This window comes from Pseudopipra pipra, chromosome 5 (genome assembly GCF_036250125.1).
Source record: "Pseudopipra pipra isolate bDixPip1 chromosome 5, bDixPip1.hap1, whole genome shotgun sequence".
Lineage (NCBI taxonomy): Eukaryota > Metazoa > Chordata > Aves > Passeriformes > Pipridae > Pseudopipra > Pseudopipra pipra.
This window is the reverse complement of record NC_087553.1, coordinates 74,498,386-74,519,889: the sequence shown is the minus strand read 5'-3', so window position 1 is coordinate 74,519,889 and position 21,504 is coordinate 74,498,386. Positions and strand designations below refer to the sequence as shown.

Genomic DNA, 21,504 nt, shown 5'->3' with positions numbered 1-21,504 from the left:
TAAATTAAGGACCCCCTAAATTGAGGAGCCCCCCTAAAGTAAGCCCCCCCCTCCCCAAATAGAGGACCCCCCAACTGAGGAACCCCCCCTAAATTGGTGATCTCCCCTAAATCGAGGAAAACTCCCCAAATCAAGACACACTCCCCAGAATTTCCCCCCCCCAAAAATTGGGGACCCCCCAAAAATTGGGGACCCCTCGATCGGTTCCCGGGCGAGGAGGGCGAGGGACCGCACTGCGCATGCGCGCCGCGCCCCCCACCACGGTGGCAGCGCCGCCCGCGCCCGCCGCGCGCCCGCCCTTTGATTGACAGCCCCGCCGGCCAATGGCGCGGCGGGCCGGGCGGTGATTGGCAGGCGCGTGGGCGGGGCGCGGGCGGCCCGGCCCCGCCCCCCCCGGCGCGGTCCCCTCACGGCGGCGGCTCCATTTTCTCGCGCTCCCGCGGCCCCCGCGCAGCGCCCGCTCCGCCTCAGCCCCCGGCCCGGAGACACCCGCCGCGACACCGCCGCGCCGCCATGAATGAGGAGTACGACGTGATCGTGCTGGGCACCGGCCTCACGGTGAGGAGCGGCCGCCGCCCGCTCGCGCCTCGGGCCTGCTGCGGGCGGCCGCCGCCCTGCCCCGCCCCGCCGCCCCCCCCATCCTCCCCCAACCCCCGCCATCCCTCGCCTCCTGCGGCTGAGCCCCCTCCCCATCCCTCACCCACCGCGGCCCCGCTGTCCTTTCGTGTGGGTATCACCTGATTATCCTGCCCAGCCTGGCTCTGAGCCCCCCGGCCTCGGGCACGGGGGTCCCGGTGCCCCCTCGGGGGCGGGTCCCTTCGCCAGTGTCTCAGCTGATAATCGCCCCCCTCACCCCATTCGGGTCGTTTTCTTCGGCTGTCACCTCTACGGCTGTCAGCTCCCCCTTAACTCTGTCCGGGTCCCTGCCCCCTCCCTCTGCCCAATATTACCCTGGGGTCTGGTGTGTGGGACCCCCCTGGACCCCCGGGGTCCTTCCCCCATCCTTAATGCTCACAGCAGCCCCCACCTTCAATCCCATCCTCACCCCATAATCCTTCCCCCCTCATTCCAGCCTTGTCTGGGTTCCTTCCTCCCCCCATCCCCAATATTATCTGGGGGTGTCCCCCAGGGACCCCCTTGGTCCTTCTCTCCATCACTAATTCTCCCAGCACCCCCCACCTTCAGTCCCACCCTGGATCCTTCCCTCCCATTCCAACCCTGGGTTCCTCCCTCCCCATCTCCAGTATTACCTGGGGTGTGTGACCCCCCCGGGCCCCCGGATCCTTTCCCCCATCATTAATTCTCCCAGCACCCCCCACCTTCAATCCCACCCTGGATCCTTCCTCCTTATTCCAACCCTGTCTGGGTTCCTCCCCAACCATCCCCCATATTACCTGGGGGTGTGTGACCCCCCAGGACCTTCTGGGTCCTTTCCCCCATCATTAATTCCCCCAGCACCCCCCACCTTCAATCCCACCCTGGATCCTTCCTTCTCATTCCAACCCTGTCTGGGTTCCTCCCCAGCCATCCCCCATATTTGGGGATGTATGACCCCCCTCCCAGGACCCCCTGCATCCTTTCCCCCATCATTAATTCCCACAGCACCCCTCACCTTCAATCCCACCCTGGATCCTTCCTCCTTATTCCAACCCTGTCTGGGTTCCTCCCCAACCATCCCCCATATTGTCTGGGGATGTGTGACCCCCTCAGGACACCTGCATCCTTTCCCCCATCACTAATTCCCACAGCACCTCCCACCTTCAATCCTACCCTGGATCCTTCCTTCTCATTCCAACCCCATGTTCCTTCCTCCTCCCATCCCCAATATTACCTGGGGATGTGTGACCCCCCAGGACCTTCTGGGTCCTTTCCTCCATCATTAATTCCCACAGCACCTCCCACCTTCAATCCCACCCTGGATCCTTCCTTCTCATTCCAGCCCTGTCTGGGTTCCTCCCCAACCATCCCCCATATTATCTGGGGATGTGTGACCCCCCCCTGGATCCTTTCCCCCATCATTAATTCTCCCAGCACCCCTCACCTTCAGTCCCAGCCTGGATCCTTCCTCCTTATTCCAGCCCTGTCTGGGTTCCTCCTCCACCATCCCCAATATTATCTGGGGATGTGTGACCCCCCCTGGGACCCCCTGCATCCTTTCCCCCATCACTAATTCCCACAGCACCTCCCACCTTCAATCCCACCCTGGATCCTTCCCTTCCATTCCAACCCTGTGTTCCTTCCCCCCCCTCCATCCCCAATATTATCTGGGGATGTGTGACCCCCTCAGGACACCTGCATCCTTTCCCCCATCATTAATTCCCACAGCACCTCCCACCTTCAATCCCACCCTGGATCCTTCCCTTCCATTCCAACCCTGTGTTCCTTCCCCCCCTCCATCCCCCATATTACCTGGGGATGTGTGACCCCCCAGGATCCCCTGCATCCTTTCCCCCATCATTAATTCTCCTACCTTCAATCCCACCCTGGATCCTTCCTCCTCATTCCAACCCTGTCTGGGTTCCTCCCCCACCATCCCCAATATTGTCTGGGGATGTGTGACCCCCTCCCAGGACCCCCTGGATCCTTTCCCCCATCATTAATTCCCACAGCACCCCTCACCTTCAATCCCACCCTGGATCCTTCCTTCTCATTCCAACCCTGTCTGGGTCCCTTCTCCCTCTCCATCCTCCATATTACCTGGGGGTGTGTGACCCCCCAGGGGCCCCCTGGATCCTTTTCCCCATCATTAATGGCACCTCCCACCTTCAATCCCCCCCTGGATCCTTCTCCCCTCATTCCAGCCCTGTCTGGGTTCCTCCCCCTCCATCCCCAGTATTATCCCGGGGCTCTGGTGTGTGGGACCCCCTCCCCCAGGACACCGGGGTCCTTTCCCCCATCATTAATTCCCCCAGCACCCCCCAGTTTCAATCCCACCCTGGATTCTCCCCCCCATCCCTCACTGACCCCCCAGGTGGGGTTTTTACGTGATCATAACACACCCTCGTGTTTGGATACCCCCCTTTCCCCGATCCCAATCCACCTGGATCCCCCCCTTTCCCGATCCCAATCCACCTGGATCCCCCCCTTTCCCCGATCCAAATCCACCTGGATCCCCCCCTTCCCCGATCCCAGTCCACCTGGATCCCCCCTTCCCCGATCCCAGTCCACCTGGATCCCCCCTTCCCCGATCCCAATCCACCTGGATCCCCCCCTTCCCCGATCCCAATCCACCTGGATCCCCCCCAGCTCCCGGGGGGCCCCAGGAAATGCGGTTGTTTTGCGGAGGGAGTGCGGGGGGCGGGGGGGGGGGGGAGGACTCGGACAATAAAACGCCGACGGGGATTTATCGCCTTTCCTTTATGTTTTACGTTATTATCCGATTTTTTTTCCCCTTCACGCATCCTTCCTCCCCCCCCTAAACGCGCCGTGGCTGCAGGTCCGTGCAGGGTGGAGGCAGCCGCGGTTATCCCCCCCTCTCCATCCCCGTTCCCGCTCCGCCTTTGCAGCCTTCGGCTCCATCCAGCCCTGACTGCAGCAGGAGGGGGATGGGAGAGGCTGGCGAGCCTGTCAAATTTCCCTTATCCCCCCCTCTCCCCCCCAAAAAAAAACACAACCCTTTTCCCTGCTTCATCGCGGTGCTCCCTGAGGAGAGCTGACAGCTGACGGGGGCGCGGCGCGGGGAGGGGGATGAGCCGTGGAGGGGCTTTGTCCTATTGTGGAGGATGCAGCCCGCGCCGCAGGGAGAAAAAAACATGGCAGTGCCGCTGCTCCCGAGCTCTGCTGGAGGATCCTCCCGCTTCCTGCGTCCCTGGAGCCCCGGGAGATGCCGCGGGAGGGCGGATCGCAGGTTACAAACACGAGGCATTGTTTGAGGAAAGGGGGGGGGAAGAGAAGCCGATATGGTGGAGGAGAAGGTTTTCCTCGCTGTGAAACGGCCTTTCCTGCTTTTGTTCCCGGCTTTGAGCCAGGAAAGGTGCCCGGACAAAGGGATGTCTGGGGGGTTTCCCCCACTTCCCCCCTCGGGGTGGGGATTAAATTGGAACCCACGAGTTTTCCTCCTGTCGTTTTGGGATTGATGGGGCTGCTGGCACAGGGCACAGCTGGGTTCTCATCCCCCTCTTTTGGGGTTGGGAAGAACAGGAACAAACCTGGGATGTGGCACAAAGGAGACCTGCAAAGTGTGGGAGCGTCTTCCCAGCTCCAACTTTCCTGGTTGCTTTCACTCCTCCCTCCCAAGGCTCTTCCTTTGGAAGGCTTAGGAGGAAGAAGCTCCTTCCCTTTGATAGGGAAAGCTGGAGTCTGCCCTAAAAACCTGTCCCTGGCTCAGCAAAACAGGGAAAGGGACTTTTGGGGAGGTGAATTATAATGAGCTTCCAGTGGAGGGGCCTCCAATAGACCCGAGCTCCATTAAAATGGTAATTTATGCTTTAGAGCGAGCGGGGTATCAGGTTGGTGAACACGGGGGCTTAATCTCAAACTGACAAATTCCAGTGTAAATTTGACAAAAGGCCCCTTGTGAAATCACTTTTAAGACAAGCTCCTGCTAATGAGCAGCAGTTGAGTTAAAAGGAATAAATTATGGCCTTATTTTGAGGTGTGCTGACCAAACTCCAGAGCCTGGGAACGTGCAGGGGCGCCTGATTTTCCTTCTGATGTGCCTGCCTTCCCTCTGAAATACTAATTAGGATGGACTTCATCTGCTCTGGAGCAGCTGCTGTGGAAAAAGAATGGAAAGCAGAGGTCCTGGTGCAGCCAGGATGTTCCCCATCCTAGAATTCCCAGTGTTGGCTCATCCACTGTGGCTGGCAAGTGGTGTCGGAGCGGAGCTGGGTCAGGCTGGGCTACAGGACTCCTCCACAGGCACATGAGGCAGCTGGAAGCCTGGAGGTTGCTCCCCCAGCAACCTGGTCAGGTTTCCCAAGGAGAAGGAAGTGGAAACACTTCCAGTTGTTTCTTTCCTTTTCCAAAGAGCCTCGAGCTGTCAGGGAAGTTCTGGTGATGTTCCCAGAGAGGAATCTGGTCCTGGAGCCCCACCAGGCCGCTGTTGTAGCCCTGAGGTTGTGCCTCTGCTGCTGCTCCAGAGGGGATTTTCTTTCCCTTTCCCAAGTGAGAGTTCAGGTGCTGGTTTAAAGGGGGGAAAAGGAATCGTTGGGGCCTTTGTAGGAGAGCACAAACACACCCACTGCCCTGGTGGTTCTGGTTGGGTCTGTGGGGCTGAGCGCACGTGGGAATTCCGCTGGGGCGGATCTGGAAGTGCAACAGGAATATTTCAGGTGTTAATCTCTTCCTCAAGCAGCAGGGAGGGACTAAGGCAGCTTTAGGACCGGGATTACCGGCGCTCCAACTATTTCAGCTTTTCCCTTCTGCGTGCTAATGAGAGACCCCCTCGCAGTGCCAAGCTCCTGGAGATGTGTCTGAGCCCCCCGGGGGGGGGGAATAATCCTGGTGCATTTTTAGTCCTGAATTACTGCTGATACAACAGCCTCCGACTTCCACGAGGTGGGATTAACTCCAGGGCTCCTCCTGAGCCCCTGTGTGCTGGGGGCAGGTGTTTCCTGCTCCAGAGCTGGCTCATTCCTGGTGGGAATGGCTCCTCCAAGGTGCTGGAGCCTTAATAGCTTTAAGGGCCTTGATTAGGCTTGTCATGTGTGTTGGGCATTGTGGATTAGGGATCATCTTCCTGCAGACCTGCTGCACAAGCAGGTTTTAATCTGGCACAGGGATCCCAGGCTGGAGAACTCCTCGGGTTTGGGTTTTCACACTTGGCTTTTCAGATCACCTTAATTTGCACCTCTCTGGTCTGGAGGTCTGGAAGTGGCTTGGTAATTCCTCACTGGGATACTTGGGAGTTGTGTTGTGCCCCGTGATGGGGTGTTCGTTCTCTGCCCTCTGTGCTTCTCCCCCATGGATTATTTCCCCTGAATTCTGGGGATAACCAACCCATCCTGTTCAGCCCCAGCAGGTGAACGCTGCATTCCTGCTGGGGTTTCACTCTTTGCAGGCTGAACTAAGCTTCTTACCTGCCAGCTGCCTCCCTGCCTTAAAGCTATTTAAATCCATCACAGGGATGCAGATTCACTTTCTGGGGGAGCAGAGGAACCACACTCTGGGTCGGGATATATTTAGTCCTTGTGGAAATAAAGCACCTCCAAGTGACTGCGAGGACCAAGTGGGGACTCACCATCCTCTGGTAGCTCAGGGGTTGTCCAGGGGCAGTGAGGGGTTTGTAGGATGAGCTGAGGGGATTCTCCAGGTGCAGTGAGGGGTTGCTTTGGCAGTTTGTAGGATGAGCAGAGCTTGGGATTGTCCAGGTGCAGGTGGAGTTACTTTAGCAGTTTGTAGGATGAGCTCAGGATTCTCCTGGTGCAGTGAGGGGTTTGTAGGATGAGCTGAGGGGATTCTCCTGGTGCAGTGAGGGGTTTGTAGAATGAGCTCAGGATTCTCCTGGTGCAGTGAGGGGTTTGTAGGATGAGCTTAGGATTCTCCAGGGGCAGTGAGGGGTTTGTAGGATGAGCTGAGGGGATTCTCCTGGTGCAGTGAGGGGTTTGTAGGATGAGCTCAGGGATTGTCCAGGTGCAGCGAAGGGTTTGTAGGATGAGCTTGGGGTTGTCCAGGTGCAGTGAGGGGTTTGTAGAATGAGCTCAGGATTCTCCTGGTGCAGTGAGGGGTTTGTAGGATGAGCTTAGGATTCTCCAGGTGCAGTGAGGGGTTTGTAGGATGAGCTCAGGGATTGTCCAGGTGCAGTGAAGGGTTTGTAGGATGAGCTTGGGGTTGTCCTGGTGCAGTGAGGGGTTTGTAGAATGAGCTCAGGATTTTCCAGGGGCAGGGAGGGGTTTGTAGGATGAGCTCGGGATTGTCCAGGGGCAGTGAGGAGTTTGTAGGATGAGCTGAGGGGATTCTCCTGGTACAGTGAGGGGTTTGTAGGATGAGCTGAGGGATTGTCCAGGTGCAGTGAAGGGTTTGTAGGATGAGCTTGGGGTTGTCCAGGGGCAGTGAGGGGTTTGTAGGAAGAGCTCAGGATTCTTCAGGTGCAGTGAGGGATTTGTAGGATGAGCTCAGGATTTTCCAGGGGCAGGGAGGGGTTTGTAGGATGAGCTGAGGGGATTCTCCTGGTGCAGTGAGGGTTTGTTTGGCAGTTTGTAGGATGAGCTATGGGGGTTGTCCAGGTGCAGTGAGGGGTTTGTAGGATGAGCTATGGGGGTTGTCCAGGTGCAGTGAGGGGTTTGTAGGATGAGCTGAGGGGGTTTGTCCAGGTGCAGTGAGGGGTTGTTTGGCAGTTTGTAGGATGAGCTATGGGGGTTGTCCAGGTGCAGTGAGGGGTTTGTAGGATGAGCTCGGGATTGTCCAGGTGCAGTGAGGGGTTTGTAGGATGAGCTGAGGGGGTTTGTCCAGGTGCAGTGAGGGGTTGTTTGGCAGTTTGTAGGATGAGCTGAGGGGGTTTGTCCAGGTGCAGTGAGGGGTTTGTAGGATGAGCTTGGGTTGTCCAGGTGCAGTGAGGGATTTGTAGGATGAGCTCGGGATTGTCCAGGTGCAGTGAGGGGTTTGTAGGATGAGCTTGGGGTTTGTCCAGGTGCAGTGAGGGGTTGTTTGGCAGTTTGTAGGATGAGCTGAGAGAGGTTCTCCTGGTGCAGTGAGGGGTTGTTTGGCAGTTTGTAGGATGAGCTATGGGGTTTGCCCAGGTGCAGTGAGGGGTTGTTTGGCAGTCGTAGGAGGAGCAGAGCTCTGGATCGTGCTGGAATCTGACACGGCGGATGTCATCAACGTGTGACGGGCTGGCACCCACCGGATGAGTTCCTGTGTCACCTGGACCAGAGGATCTCCAGAGGTCCCTCCCAACCCCAAATCCTGTGACATGCTGGCCCCAGCCCGGCCCTGCCTTTCGAAGAAAGAGCCCCGGTGGTGGCAGAGCCCGCTGTGGGAGCCGGAGGGACCGTGCCCCGTCCCGCCCTCAGACGGAGCAGCGCTGGCTCGGGTTTCCGTCGGTCTGTCTGAGCCTCTCTGAACTGCCGCCCTACTTGGAGGAAATCCATGGAAAGCTCCTCGCCTCCCTCCATTCCTCAAGGCTCCTGCCTGCAGAAGGGCTATTCACAACCGGTCCCTGCTCACGAGGGAAGAGCCGATGCTCTCAAACAAGCCTGGAAGCACCGGTACCTTCGAGTCGCTCCTGTTGGTTTTTCCCATGGATTTGTGCCCTCTCCACATTCCCGGTGCCCCTTTCTCCCTGGTGCTGTGCTCTCCAGCCATCTCAGCAGCCAGGGTGGTGCTGCAGACGCCAGGACTTGCTCTGCCATTGGCTGGGACACAGCGAGCTCCCGGGAGCTGTCGGAACCTGACCTGGTGGAGCTCTGGATTACAGTCCCTTTGCATGGAGACCATATTCCATCCATCCCTCTGGATACCCAGAGCTCTCCCTGCCCTGCCCTGGTGCTGCTCCCAGCAGCTGCTCTGCCTTCCTGTTTGCTTGATGCTGATATTTATACTCAGCCAAAACCCTCCAGATTTGAACTCCGACGCTTCCCCTTTTTTACTTGAAACCCTTCCCAGCCCTTCCCACATCAGCCCAGGCCGTTTTGTTTTCCTCACCCAAACCACACCAGGACCCAGATCCAGCGGTTCCAGCGGCCGGGGAGAGCTCCAAAGGAACTGCTGAGCTGGGAGGATGAATCCATTGTGCACCCCGTGTGTTTTGTGGCTCGTGAGAGGCCCGGGTGGGATTCCAGAGCTGGGTGATGGAAGGGACGTGTTTAATGAGCCTTGGATGAAACAGGAGCGGGATATCTCCACCTCAGTGCCCGTAGGGGTGTTTAATGGGTAGGAAAGAAGATGGAGGAGGTACTTAAGGGCTCTTATATCTCCTGCTGGTGCCCAAATCCAACCTGGGGAAGGGATACAGGCTGGCTGTGTGCATCCCTGGGAAGATGGAGCGAGGGCTGCTTTGAAGTTAAATGGAGGCAGGAAATCAGCTGACAGCCAGAGCAGCGACTGGAACTTCTGCTGTGGTTTAATTCCTGCCTTTGAGACTCATTTGGTGTGAAATCCTGGTTGGCTTCCAGCGTGGACACTCTCAGAGCCCTGTGCCACCATCTGGCAGAGGTGGTGAGACGTTCCAGGGTGGAGCAGGGAGCCCGAGGCCAGGGCTGGGAGGAGCTGATGAAGTTGGTGTGACAGCCCCACGTCACACGTGGTTCACCAGTGACAGCAGAGCTGACACCCCGCAGCCACCCTCGCTCCGGCAGTTCCTCACCCTTGGAGGCCTTGAGGAGTGTCTTAGCAGAGGGTCTGGGGCTCTCTGCTTGCTCCAGCCTGCGTGGGAAAACTGGAGGAGCCTTGTAGGACTTGTGTGGAAGGTGCTGGGAGGAGGTTTTTTGGGAAGTGCTGCGGCCAGCTCTTCTCGACCCAGCTGGTGATCCCAGAGCCGTGTGGGCACCGTGTTTGCCATCCAGGGATTCACTGTGGAGTGTCCTTGCCGTGCACTGGGCAGCTCCAGCTTTGTCCTCAGCTCCTTGGCTGGATGAGGGTGGCACCCTGGTGGGTGACAGACTGGCCAGCAGTGCCTTGCTGTCCCAGCGGAGAAGGTTTGCCCGTGGCCACTTGGAAGCGCCAGGACAGCAAACCCTCGTGCCAGCAATCCCTGCCAACCGCCCCCACACCTTCAGAACCAAATAACCCCCCCTCAAAGCTGCCTTGGGAGGGGTTGGGGAAGTTGTAGATGATTTTACAGCTTCCTTTACACCGAGGGTTGCCTGGAGTCGGGATTTACGCGGCGTGTAAACAAGACGCGGCGGGAGACTTCTGGTGTTTGTGGTTTGCCTCGTGTGACCGAGCGACACCTGCCTTGGCCAGGGTTGCTGTGGTGGAAATAAAGCTCCTGAAACCCAGTTGGGGGGGAAAGACACAGGAGGAGAGTCCTGGGAAAGGTGCTCGTGGAGGGAACGTGAAGGATCTCAGGGAGACACGGATCTCTGCCAGGAGGACCAAGCTGTGAGTGAACATCTCCACTCCTGGGAGTGGTGGCATCTCCCAGCAGATGGATGGGGGGGTTTTACAGGCTGGATGGTGAATGCAGAATCATGGAATGGTTGGGGTTGGAAGGGACCTTGAAGCCCATCCAGTCCCACCCCTTCCAGGCAGGGAACATTCCGGTAGCCCAGGCTGACCCACCCGCGATGTGAGATGTGACCAGGACCTCCCAGTCAGGCCTTGCTGATGGTGAGCAAGAGCTCAGCTGCACACAGAGTTCTGCTCTTGGGGGGAGCTGAGACAGAGCAAGATCAGTAAAACCTCCCTGCTAAGCTGTCCTAAGCACGCAGACATTCAAGTTTTCCTTAAGCTCTTTGGCTGTGAATGCCAGAGCTGTGTTTGGTGGGGATTTAGCCAGGCCTCAGCTGCAGGTCACAGCTTGTGTGTGTGTGCTCTGTGCTGAGTCTCAGACCCAGCAGCTGATCAGCTGCTCCAAGGGATCTCTGGATGCAGAGCAAGGATAGCAAGGCCTCTGCTGAGGTGATAAACCTGCCAAATGCCTTCATTTATTCTTTATAAATAGATAAAGAGGAGCTGTTGGTTCTCCCACGTGTCCCAGCGTGGCAAATATTAATGGTTGAGGTTTTGAGGAGAAGTCCAAGTACGATTCCATGCTCCTGCTGCCTCGTCCTTAAGTTGACAGGTGGTGGCTTAGGAGGAGAGGTTTTCCAAATCTACCCTAAATGCATGAAATTCCCAGGAATTTCCTCAGTGGAGGTGGTGGCTGTGTAGTTTTAACCCCTTGGTCGGCTCGCCCAGGGCACACAGACCTGGCGAGGGGCTGATCTGCTTCCAAGAGGTGTCTGAATTCCAGAGTGTTTGTTTCCACAGGATATTTCCGGTGCCTGCACGCAGTCAGCTGCCTCAACGTGCCCTTCCTTAGGAAAACTGGGAAGGAGGAGGCTCCAGTGCACTAACAGGTCCCTTGCATCCCTTCCTTTCTGCAGGAATGCATCCTCTCCGGGATCATGTCCGTGAACGGCAAGAAGGTCCTTCACATGGATCGTAACTCCTACTATGGAGGGGAAAGTGCATCCATTACACCCCTGGAAGATGTAAGTGTGGAGCTGGCACCTGCTGCTGGAAAAGGGGCTTTATTCCCAGTTATCCCAGGGGTGGATTCCCACGTAATTACTCTTCAGGGTTTCCTTGGAGCGAGGATGTTTTATGGTGTTAATACAGGGGAGACACCAGTGTGTGTGTTTGTGGTTGTAGACAGCGCTTGTTTTCTGGAATTCCCGGCTGGAATTCCAGCGTGGAGCACTCCAGAGCTGTAATGCCCAACAGCTGGGTGTTAAAACCCCAACTAAACTGTAAATATTGACTGAGATATGTCACATTACACAGTATTTCGCTTCCTCGGGTTTTAAATTCCCAAACTTTAAGCCTTGGAGGAAGAAAGGCTGGAAGAGCAGAATAACTCTGCCTGGTTCTCACTGTCCCAGCTTCCTGGATGTGTTTGTGTGCTGCATCAGGAGTCAAACTGGAGCTGAAACTCCGGCCAAAAACCGGCTCTGAAGGGCTTGTGTTCGACCGAGAGCCGTGGGGGTGGAAAGTGTGTCCATGTGTGGGAGAAGTGACACCCAGGGAGCTACAATAAGTTGTGTGTTCTCTCTCTCTCTCTCTCTCTCCAAAGCTCTACAAAAGGTTTAATCTCCCGGGGACTCCACCAGAATCCATGGGGCGGGGAAGAGACTGGAACGTGGACCTCATTCCAAAATTCCTGATGGCTAACGGTGAGTGATCCCGGGCTCCCAGGTGTCCCTTTGCCAAAACCCAACCCCTTTTTGCTGGAATCTCATCCCTGAGGCACCAGGGCATGGATGTCTTGTGTGGTGCCAGGCTCAGGCTCAGGGTTAGAGAGACCCCAGGCAAGGCCTGGTCGCTCTAGTCCCAGCTCCCCTCTGGTGTGCTGCGGGAGCTGAACGTGGAAGGGTTTGGAAGGGCTGCCCTGGGAGCAGCTCTGGCTCCAGCCCAGCTGTCTGACCTGTGCCAAACCCTCCTGCAGGTCAGTTGGTGAAGATGCTGCTCTACACAGAAGTGACTCGTTACTTGGACTTCAAGGTGATCGAGGGCAGCTTCGTCTACAAGGGGGGGAAGATCTACAAAGTCCCCTCCACCGAGGCAGAAGCTCTGGCATCCAGTGAGTAGCTGCACCTTCTTCGTGTCCTCCTGGGGCTCCTGTCCCTGAACAGAGGCAAACCCCTCATCTCGGGACGTTCTTGGTGCTCCTCATGTTTTAAGGAGCATCCTCAGGGTTCTCCTGCACCTCTTTGACTTTAAAGACCACTTGGGAGTTGTAGCCTTGGGCTTCCTGAGCCTTGAGTGACAGTTTTTCTTGGAGCTTCCCAACGGAGCTGCCTGTTCCGGTGGCCCCTCTGGTGAGAATCTGGTGGAATAAGAGGTTTTTACCTCTGGGGTTTTGTGCTCCCAGCTCTGCCATAAAGACTTAAGGTTGGATCCTTGTTGGAATTGTGCGTGTGGAAAAACCTCCCAGTGACTAATTACAACTCAAACCTTAATTGCTGCCTGCTTAAATTTCACCCCTCTTCCAATAAAACCACTGCTCGTTCACAGTGGCTCAGGAAATCCTTTAGGAGCTGGTGGAGGGCATTCCAGGAGCTCCAGGTGTGGGATGTGTTCAGTGGCACCTCTAAAAAGCCTCGTGGTAAAGTGACTCCTGCAGTCAAGGCTCCAGGTCTGGAGGTCTGAGCCTTGTCCATGGCAGATGTTCCTGTTTGGTCTCCCAAGAGGCTCATCCTGGCAGGAGCAGGGGGTGCTGCCTCTGCCCTCCTGCTCCAGCAAGTCCAGTCTTGCCTCCCAGTTTGTGGAAAAATTATAAATTGCCCTGTCCAGTGTCGTGTTTGAAGTTGGAAGTGATGGGACAAGGGGGATGGGCTTAAGCTCAAGGAGGGTTAGATGGGATATTGGGAAGGAATTCCTGGCTGGGAGGGTGGGGAGGGACTGGAGTGGAATTCCCGGAGAAGCTGTGGCTGCCCCTGGATCCCTGGGAGTGTCCAAGGCCAGGTTGGAGCAACCTGGGCTAGTGGAAGGTGTCCCTGGGGTTGGAACCGGATGGGCTTTAAGGGTCCCTTCAACCCAAACCATTCCATGATTCCGTGTGTGAAACCCTCAGCGGTTCTTCCCCCCCTGTGGCCACGGAAAAGCCCCGTGGTCTCTCCAAGAGTCCTGAGCCAATCCCTCGTTTTCAGGCTTAATGGGGCTGTTTGAGAAGCGCCGGTTCCGGAAGTTCCTGGTGTACGTGGCCAACTTCGACGAGAACGACCCCAAGACCTTCGAGGGCGTCGACCCCAAGAAAACCACCATGAGGGACGTGTACAAGAAGTTCGACCTGGGCCAGGACGTCATCGACTTCACCGGCCACGCCCTCGCGCTCTACAGGACTGACGAGTGAGTGAGCCCGGCGGCGGAGTCACTCCCGCCCCGAATCCCGGGATCGGAGTCACTCCCGCCCCGAATCCCGGGATCGGAGTCACTCCCGCCCCGAATCCCGGGATCGGAGTCACTCCCGCCCCGAATCCCGGGATCGGAGTCACTCCCACCCCGAATCCCGGGATCGGAGTCACTCCCGCCCTGAATCCTGGGATTAGAGTCACTCCTACCCTGAGTCCTGGGATCAGAGTCACTCCTGCCCTGAATCCTGGCATCGGAGTCACTCCTGCCCCGAATCCTGGGATTGGAGTCACTCCTGCCCTGAATCTTGGGATCAGAGTCACTCCTGGCCCAAATCCCGGGATCAGAGTCACTCCCGCCCCAAATCCCGGGTTGGGAGTCACTCTCGCCCCAAATCCCGGGTTGGGAGTCACTCTCACCCCAAATCCCGGGATCGGGGTCACTCCCACCCCAAATAATGGGATCGGAGTCACTTCCACCCTGAATCCTGGGATCAGACTCACCCCAAATCCCAAGACTGGAGTCACTCCTGCCCAGAATCCTGGGATGGGAGTCACTCCCACCCCAAATCGTGGCATCAGAGTCACTCCTGCCCAGAATCCCGGGATTCCAGTCCCAGCCCTGGGATTCGAGGCAGCTGTTGAACCTTTGAGCATTCCGGGGTTAGCGAATCATCCCCATCCCGACAAACCCCGTGACCCCCAGCGGCTCCCAAAGGGAACTCTGGGAGCAGCAGCCGGAGGGTGGGGAAGGAAACCTCCCGGGGGGAAGGAAGCGCTCTGGGGGTGTATCCCGCTGGAAGCGCTGGCTTGGGAAGCATCCTGAGGGATGTCCCTGTGCTCCACAGCTACTTGGACCAGCCCTGCCAGGAGACCATCAACAGGATCAAGCTGTACAGCGAGTCCCTGGCCCGGTACGGGAAGAGCCCCTACCTGTACCCCCTGTACGGGCTCGGAGAGCTGCCCCAGGGATTCGCCAGGTGAGAGCTGGCCCAGGATTCGTGTGCACCCTCGGGATCCTGTGTGTGCAGGGAGTGGGTGGGATGGGGTTGTCACCAGCACATTGCAGGTGACCCCAAGCTGGGGGAGTGTTGATGTGCTGGAAGGCAGGAGGGCTCTGCAGAGGGCCCTGGCCAGGCTGGATCCAGGGGCTGATTGCAAGGGGCTGAGGTTCCCCAAGGCCAAGGGCCGGGTCCTGCCCTTTGGCCACAAGAAGCCCCTGCAGCTGCAGGCTGGGCCAGAGGGGCTGGAGAGCAGCCAGGCAGGAAGGGAGCTGGGAGTTGGGCTGGGCAGGGAGCTGAAGAGGAGCCCGAGTGTGGCCAGGGGGGCAAGAGGGCCAAGGGCTGCTGGGCTGGCTGAGGAAGAGTGTGGCAGCAGGAGCAGGGCAGGGCTTGTGCCCCTGGGCTGGGCGCTGGGGAGGCCACCCCTGGAGTGCTGTGTCCAGCTCTGGGCCCTGAGCTCAGGAAGGCCCTGGAGGGGCTGGAGCAGGGGCAGAGAAGAGCAGCGAGGCTGGGGAAGGGACTGGAGCCCAAGTGCTGGGAGGAGAGGCTGAGGGAGCTGGGGGGGCTCAGCCTGGAGAGGAGGAGGCTCAGGGGAGACCTCCTCACTCTCTGCAACTCCCTGCCAGGAGGGGGGAGCTGGGGGGGGTCGGGCTCTGCTCCCAGGCAACCATCAGCAAGACAAGAGGGCTCAGTCTTCAGCTGTGCCAGGGGAGGTTTAGGTTGGATATCAGGAAGAATTTCTTTGCAGAGAGGGTGCTCAGCCATTGGAATGGGCTGCCCAGGGAAGGGGGGGATTCTCCATCCCTGGAGGTGTTTAAGGACAGACTGGATGTGGCATCAGTGCCATGGGCTGGGAACCACGGCGGGGTTGGATCAAGGGTTGGGCTGGATGATCTCAGAGGTCCCTTCCAGCCCGGCTGATTCTGGGATTCTGTGACGTGGGGAGCCAGTCCTGGAGCTTCCAGAGCATCAAAACACTCAGGTCATTAATGGTTCTCTCACTGCCTTAATCCAGAACTAATCCTCCCTGTGAGGTTCCTTCCTCCTGGGCTTGTTTCTGGCGGTGGGAGATGCGGGTTTGCATCATCCAGCCTGTCCAGGAGGTCTGTGCAGGGCTTCTCTAGAGCAAAAAGATGCATAAATGTGGCTAAATTCCTAGAGTGGTTTCATTTTTTGAAGGATCTGTTCACAGCTTTGCTAGCCAAATTCAGGGAGGAAAAAAAAAAAATAGAAACAGCACAGTCAATGTTGAATATTTCAAAAGAATCATCAGCAAAAAATGCTGTGCCTCAACTGCCAAAATTATTTATTTTTCACGTGTAGGTCAAAATCTCACTTGCAAATAAAATAAAGGATGCCTTGGGAGCAGTAAGTGACCCCTGGCTGGAGTTTCTCAAAGTAGTCAGAGGTTTGGAGGGTCTGTTGCTGGTACAAAAATACAGATTTACAGCTGTACAGAAAGAAGAAGTTGGGTTCGTGCAGAAATCTGAAGTTAGGTTGGCACAGGAACACGAGGTTGTGCTTGTGGTGAGATGTGAAGTTACAGCTGTTCGTACCTTGCCAGCCTCAGACTTCTTATCAGGAACTCAGGGAGAGGGCCCTGGACACTCAGAAATCAAATCCAGTGGAGGCATTCAAGGTCAAGGCTTTGAAAACCAGGAACTCCTGACGCTCAGTAGCTGTGCCTGGAAATTTCTGGGCCTTTGTGCTCCAATATTCAGAGTGTAACTTCGGAGATGTTGCTCCCAGCATTTGAGTAATCCAGAAGCAGGTCACAGCCCCACCCTGGAGCTGTGGAAGGGGCTGAGGGGAGTTAAACCCAACCCTGGAGCTGTGGAAGGAGCCGAGGGGAGTTAAACCCCACTCTTTAACTGTGGAAGGGACTGAGGGGAGTTAAACCCCACCCTGGAGCTGTGGAAGGGGCTGAGGGGAGTTAAACCCCACTCTTTAACTGTGGAAGGGGCTGAGGGGAGTTAAACCCCACCCTGGAGCTGTGGAAGGGGCTGAGGGGAGTTAAACCCAACCCTGGAGGTGTGGAAGGGGCTGAGGGGGGTTAAACCCCACCCTGGAGGTGTGGAAGGGGCTGAGGGGAGTTAAACCCCACCCTGGAGCTGTGGAAGGGGCTGAGGGGGGTTAAACCCACCCTGGAGGTGTGGAAGGGTTTGAGGGGAGTTAAACCCAACCCTGGAGGTGTGGAAGGGACTGAGGGGAGTTAAACCCAACCCTGGAGGTGTGGAAGGGGCTGAGGGGAGTTAAACCCCACCCTGGAGGTGTGGAAGGGGCTGAGAGGAGTTAAACCTCACCCTGGAGCTGTGGAAGGAGCCGAGGGGAGTTAAACCCAACCCTGGAAGTGTGGAAAGGGCTGAGGGGAGTTAAACCCAACCCTGGAGCTGTGGAAAGGTTTGAGGGGAGTTAAACCCAACCCTGGAGCTGTGGAAGGGTTTGAGGGGAGTTAAACCCAACCCTGGAGGTGTGGAAGGGTTTGAGGGGAGTTAAACCCGACCCTGGAGGTGTGGAAGGGGCTGAGAGGAGTTAAACCTCACCCTGCAGGTGTGGAAGGGGCTGAGGGGAGTTAAACCCCACTCTTTAACTGTGGAAGGGGCTGAGGGGAGTTAAACCCACCCTGGAGGTGTGGAAGGGGCTGAGGGGAGTTAAAGCCCAGCCTGGAGGTGTGGAAAGGGCTGAGGGGAGTTAAACCCAACCCTGGAGGTGTGGAAGGGGCTGAGGGGAGTTAAACCCAACCCTGGAGGTGTGGAAGGGGCTGAGGGGGGTTAAACCCAACCCTGGAGATGTGGAAGGGACTGAGGGGAGTTAAACCCAACCCTGGAGGTGTGGAAGGGGCTGAGGGGAGTTAAACCCACCCTGGAGCTATGGAAGGGGCTGAGGGGGGTTAAACCCAACCCTGGAGGTGTGGAAGGGTTTGAGGGGAGTTAAATCCAACCCTGAAGGTGTGGAAGGGGCTGAGGGGAGTTAAAGTTCAACCAGAGCTGTGGAAGGGGCTGAGGGGGGTTAAACCCTCCCTGGAGCTGTGGAAGTTTCCCCCTGCAGGCTCAGCGCTATCTATGGAGGCACCTACATGCTCAACAAGCCCATCGAGGAGATCGTGATCGAGAACGGCAAAGTGGTCGGGGTGAAGTCTGAAGGGGAGGTACAGTCCCTTGGATTCATTCCTTACTCCCTACCCTCCATGTTTCCCCTAAAAACTGAGCCTTTTGACCATAGATTGAACAGTTGAAGTAGAAGCCCCATTTTCCCAAGGACCAGACCTGCTGGGCTGGTGCTGTTCTCCAGCTCACTCGAGGCACGTTGGTGTCCCCATGAGGAGGATCCATCCAAGAGCCCCTTTCCAGGGCTTGGGATGGAGTATCCATGCCCTGGCAGGGTTGTCCTTGAATAACTGAGTAAATCAGGAAGGGATTTATTCCATGTTCCTGTGTCTAACCTGGACACCCAGCCCTGCCCTTCAGCAGCTGGCACGTGGCTGCTTCCCCACCTGGAGACACAAAACTGGGAATGCTGTGAGCCCTTGGAAGTTCTCCATGTGCTCCTGACCGGAGCAGGGGCTCGGGGGGGGCAGCTGAGCTCTTGGTGACGTGTCCCCTCGGGGTGGAAATGTGGGAAGCTCTCCATGTGCTCCTGGCTGAAGCAGGTGCTTGAGGGGCAGCTGAGCTCCTTGGGGTGGAAATGTGGGAGTGGAGGTGACAACCCACACCACGGAGTGATGTGACCGAGTGTGGGTGGCCTGGGGGGGCTCCAGGTGGGTCAGCTGTTAAACAATTCCTGGAAAAGGGAGTTGTGAGGTGTCCTGGTGTCCCGTGTCCCCCCCCTGCCCCAGGTGGCTCGCTGCAAACAGCTCATCTGCGACCCCAGCTATGTGTCCGACCGTGTGACCAAGGTGGGCCAGGTGATCCGGGTCATCTGCATCCTGAGCCACCCCATCAAGAACACCAACGACGCCAACTCCTGCCAGATCATCATTCCACAGAACCAGGTCAACCGGAAATCAGGTGCGGGGGCAGCTCTGGGGAGGGGGAACCACGCGGGAAAACGGGCACCGGGGTCCTGGTGTCCTCACCCAGGGGTTTGCCGGCCCCGGCGAGGCTGGGCTTCGGTTCTGAGCAGGGATGGGGGAGGTGGGAGAAGCCTGTGGTGGGAAAACCACGGGAGGAACCTGCGGGAGGGAAGTGCCCCGGCCCGGGAGAAGTGGGTGAGGAGGGTGAGGTGCTCTGGGAGGGCGAGGGCTGGTGTTGGAGCAGAGGGTGTGGAAGAGGTTTCGGTCTAAGGAGGGGTTTGGGCAAGTGGAAAAGAAACACGGGGCTGGAAGGGCTGTTAAAACCCCACCCTGGAGGTGTGGAAGGGGCTGAGGGGAGTTAAACCCAACCAGAGGTGTGGAAGGGGCTGAGGGGAGTTAAACCCAACCCTGGAGGTGTGGAAGGGTTTGAGGGGGGTTAAATCCAACCCTGAAGGTGTGGAAGGGGCTGAGGGGAGTTAAACCCAACCCTGGAGCTGTGGAAGGGGTTGAGGGGAGTTAAAACTCAACCAGAGCTGTGGAAGGGGCTGAGGGGAGTTAAACCCAACCCTGGAGCTGTGGAAGGGGCTGAGTGGAGTTAAACCCAACCCTGGAGCTGTGGAAGGGGTTGAGGGGAGTTAAAACTCAACCAGAGCTGTGGAAGGGGCTGAGGGGAGTTAAACCCCAGCCCGGAGCTGTGGAGGTGCTGAGGAGGGGAGATGCTTCCTCCCCCTTGAACAGCAGGGTGGGGACCCTGCTGGGTTTCAGGAGCCATCAGAGCCCCAGTGAGCTGAGTTTTGGAGCCCTCCCTCATGCCCAGGCCCCTCAACCAGGGCACTGAGAGCACCCAGGGCCGTGGGCCAAGGCTGGCCTGTCCCAGGAGGTACCGGGTGGGCAGAGGCTGGGGCTGGAGGAGGGTTTGCTGTCCCTGCTGCTGATCCGGGCGTGTGCCACGTCCCACAGACATCTACGTGTGCATGATCTCCTCTGCCCACAACGTGGCGGCGCAGGGCAAGTACATCGCCATCGCCAGCACCACCGTGGAGACCCCCGAGCCCGAGAAGGAGATCAAGCCAGCCCTGGACCTGCTGGAGCCCATCGAGCAGAAGTGAGTCATAGAATCCCAGAATCAGCTGGGTTGGAAGGGACCTCCGAGATCATCCAGCCCAACCCTTGATCCAACCCCGCCGTGGTTCCCAGCCCATGGCACTGATGCCACATCCAGTCTGTCCTTAAACACCTCCAGGGACGGAGAATCCCCCCCTTCCCTGGGCAGCCCATTCCAAGGGCTGAGCACCGTCTCTGCAAAGAAATTCTTCCTGATATCCAACCTAAACCTCCCCTGGCACAGCTGAAGACCGAGCCCTCTTGTCTTGCTGATGGTTGCCTGGGAAAAGAGACCAACCCCCCCCGGCTCCCCCCTCCTGGCAGGGAGTTGCAGAGAGTGAGGAGGTCTCCCCTGAGCCTCCTCCTCTCCAGGCTGAGCCCCCCCAGCTCCCTCAGCCTCTCCTCCCAGCACTTGGGCTCCAGTCCCTTCCCCAGCCTCGCTGCTCTTCTCTGCCCCTGCTCCAGCCCCTCCAGGGCCTTCCTGAGCTCAGGGCCCAGAGCTGGACACAGCATTCACTCCCTGCTCCCCTCCCGGGCGCTCAGCCCTGGGGTGAGGGTGGGGGGCACCGGGGGCCATTCCCAGCCCTTCCATTCCCAACCCTTGTGTTCCCAACCCTTCTCCTCCCGCAGGTTCGTCAGCATCAGCGACCTGTTCGCTCCCACTGACCTGGGCACCGAGAGCCAGGTGAGTGCTCGCCGAGCTCGGCCTCGGGGCTGGACCTGAGCTCTGGGCCCCAGCTCGGCCCTGAACCCCCCCTGTCCCTGCAGATCTTCATCTCCCGCACCTACGACGCCACCACCCACTTCGAGACGACGTGTGACGACATCAAGGACATCTACAAGAGGATGATGGGCTCAGAGTTCGACTTCGAGGAGATGAAGCGCAAGAAGAACGACATCTACGGGGAGGAGGAGCAGCAGTAATGAGAGAGCCTCTAATTAGGAGAAATTAAATGGGCTAATATGAATATATAAGGAACTTAATGAACACTGTACGAAATTCAATATTGTAAGGCCTGCTTTTGTAATCCCATCTCTGAGAGATTGAAGAGTTACTGCACTGGTAATGTTCCCTTTTTGGATATCATGTGTTAATTATTCCATTCTAGTAGGGCTGCTGTCCAGAATCTGGCAACCCCCCGACCCCCCCCGACTAACCCCCTAAAGAGAAAGGCAGAAGTGAACTTAGGATGATGATGATGATGATTATTATTTTTGCAGAGTAGACGTTGGTGCAGATTTGAGAAATAACAACTCATTGACAGCTGTGTCTTACCTTGTCTTTTTAATCATTTGTAAAAACATCTCCACCCACCCACCCTTCTTGTCCCCTCCCCGTGCTTCTGGTGAGCTCGTAGATGTGACTGTGAACGTCACTCAGACCCGGTGTCGAGGAACATAGACCCCGAGCACTCCCTCATTGTGGACAGCATCCCTAAAAAGTCCCTCCCATCGACCTTAACTCTCGTGGCAAAGTTGTTATCATGGACAAAGCCCACATCTATTGTAGCAGCAAACGTTGGCTTCGTTCTGGGCACAGAACTTTAACCTCCACTTCAGCTTCTAAACCTGTTTACAGGGGTTGGGACACAGCTGTGCCTGAGGCTCCTTTGTGTTTTAATCTTAATAAAATTGAGAGAACAAAAATTGCAGAGCAGGCAAAGATGTTGGGAGTATTTTGTGTCCCTGGGGGCTCCTCGGATGGACCAAAACGGCGCCGCGGTACCGGCAAGGACGGAGCCGGTGCTTCCCGGGGCTCCTCCAGGCTCCAAATGATTTCTGTACTGCGAAGTAAAGCCAAATTCTGGAAACCAGTCCTGGGCTCCCAGTCTCTGATTCGCTTCACTTCTACCAGCAGCACCTCTGGGAGAGATCCCGAGGGATCTCGGCCTGCCAGGGAGCAGGGACACAGCATTCCCTGCTGGAAAACGGGCTCAGGGGTCCCTGGTTGGGA

General features: G+C 57.4%; 1 protein-coding gene across 1 annotated transcript; it reads left to right on the top strand.

The window, feature by feature from the left end:
* Positions 1 to 383: 383 nt before the first annotated feature.
* Positions 384 to 21,364, top strand: GDI2 (GDP dissociation inhibitor 2). Its single transcript, XM_064656633.1, has 11 exons — positions 384 to 558; positions 10,968 to 11,075; positions 11,657 to 11,756; positions 12,029 to 12,163; positions 13,233 to 13,431; positions 14,282 to 14,413; positions 17,483 to 17,582; positions 18,270 to 18,441; positions 19,407 to 19,551; positions 20,181 to 20,235; positions 20,319 to 21,364. The coding sequence occupies exons 1-11, from the start codon at positions 514 to 516 to the stop codon at positions 20,472 to 20,474; spliced, it is 1,347 nt and encodes a 448-aa protein (XP_064512703.1). The 5' UTR covers positions 384 to 513; the 3' UTR covers positions 20,475 to 21,364.
* The last annotated feature ends 140 nt before the right edge of the window (positions 21,365 to 21,504 follow it).

Bases quoted from the DNA above. Each gene is read 5' to 3' on its own strand.
- GDI2 (XM_064656633.1), top strand. From the start codon at position 514: ATGAATGAGGAGTACGACGTGATCGTGCTGGGCACCGGCCTCACG. The intron at 12,164-13,232 runs GTGAGTAGCTGC...CCTCGTTTTCAG, and splicing joins GGCAGAAGCTCTGGCATCCA to GCTTAATGGGGCTGTTTGAG. The intron at 19,552-20,180 runs GTGAGTCATAGA...CTCCTCCCGCAG, and splicing joins CTGGAGCCCATCGAGCAGAA to GTTCGTCAGCATCAGCGACC.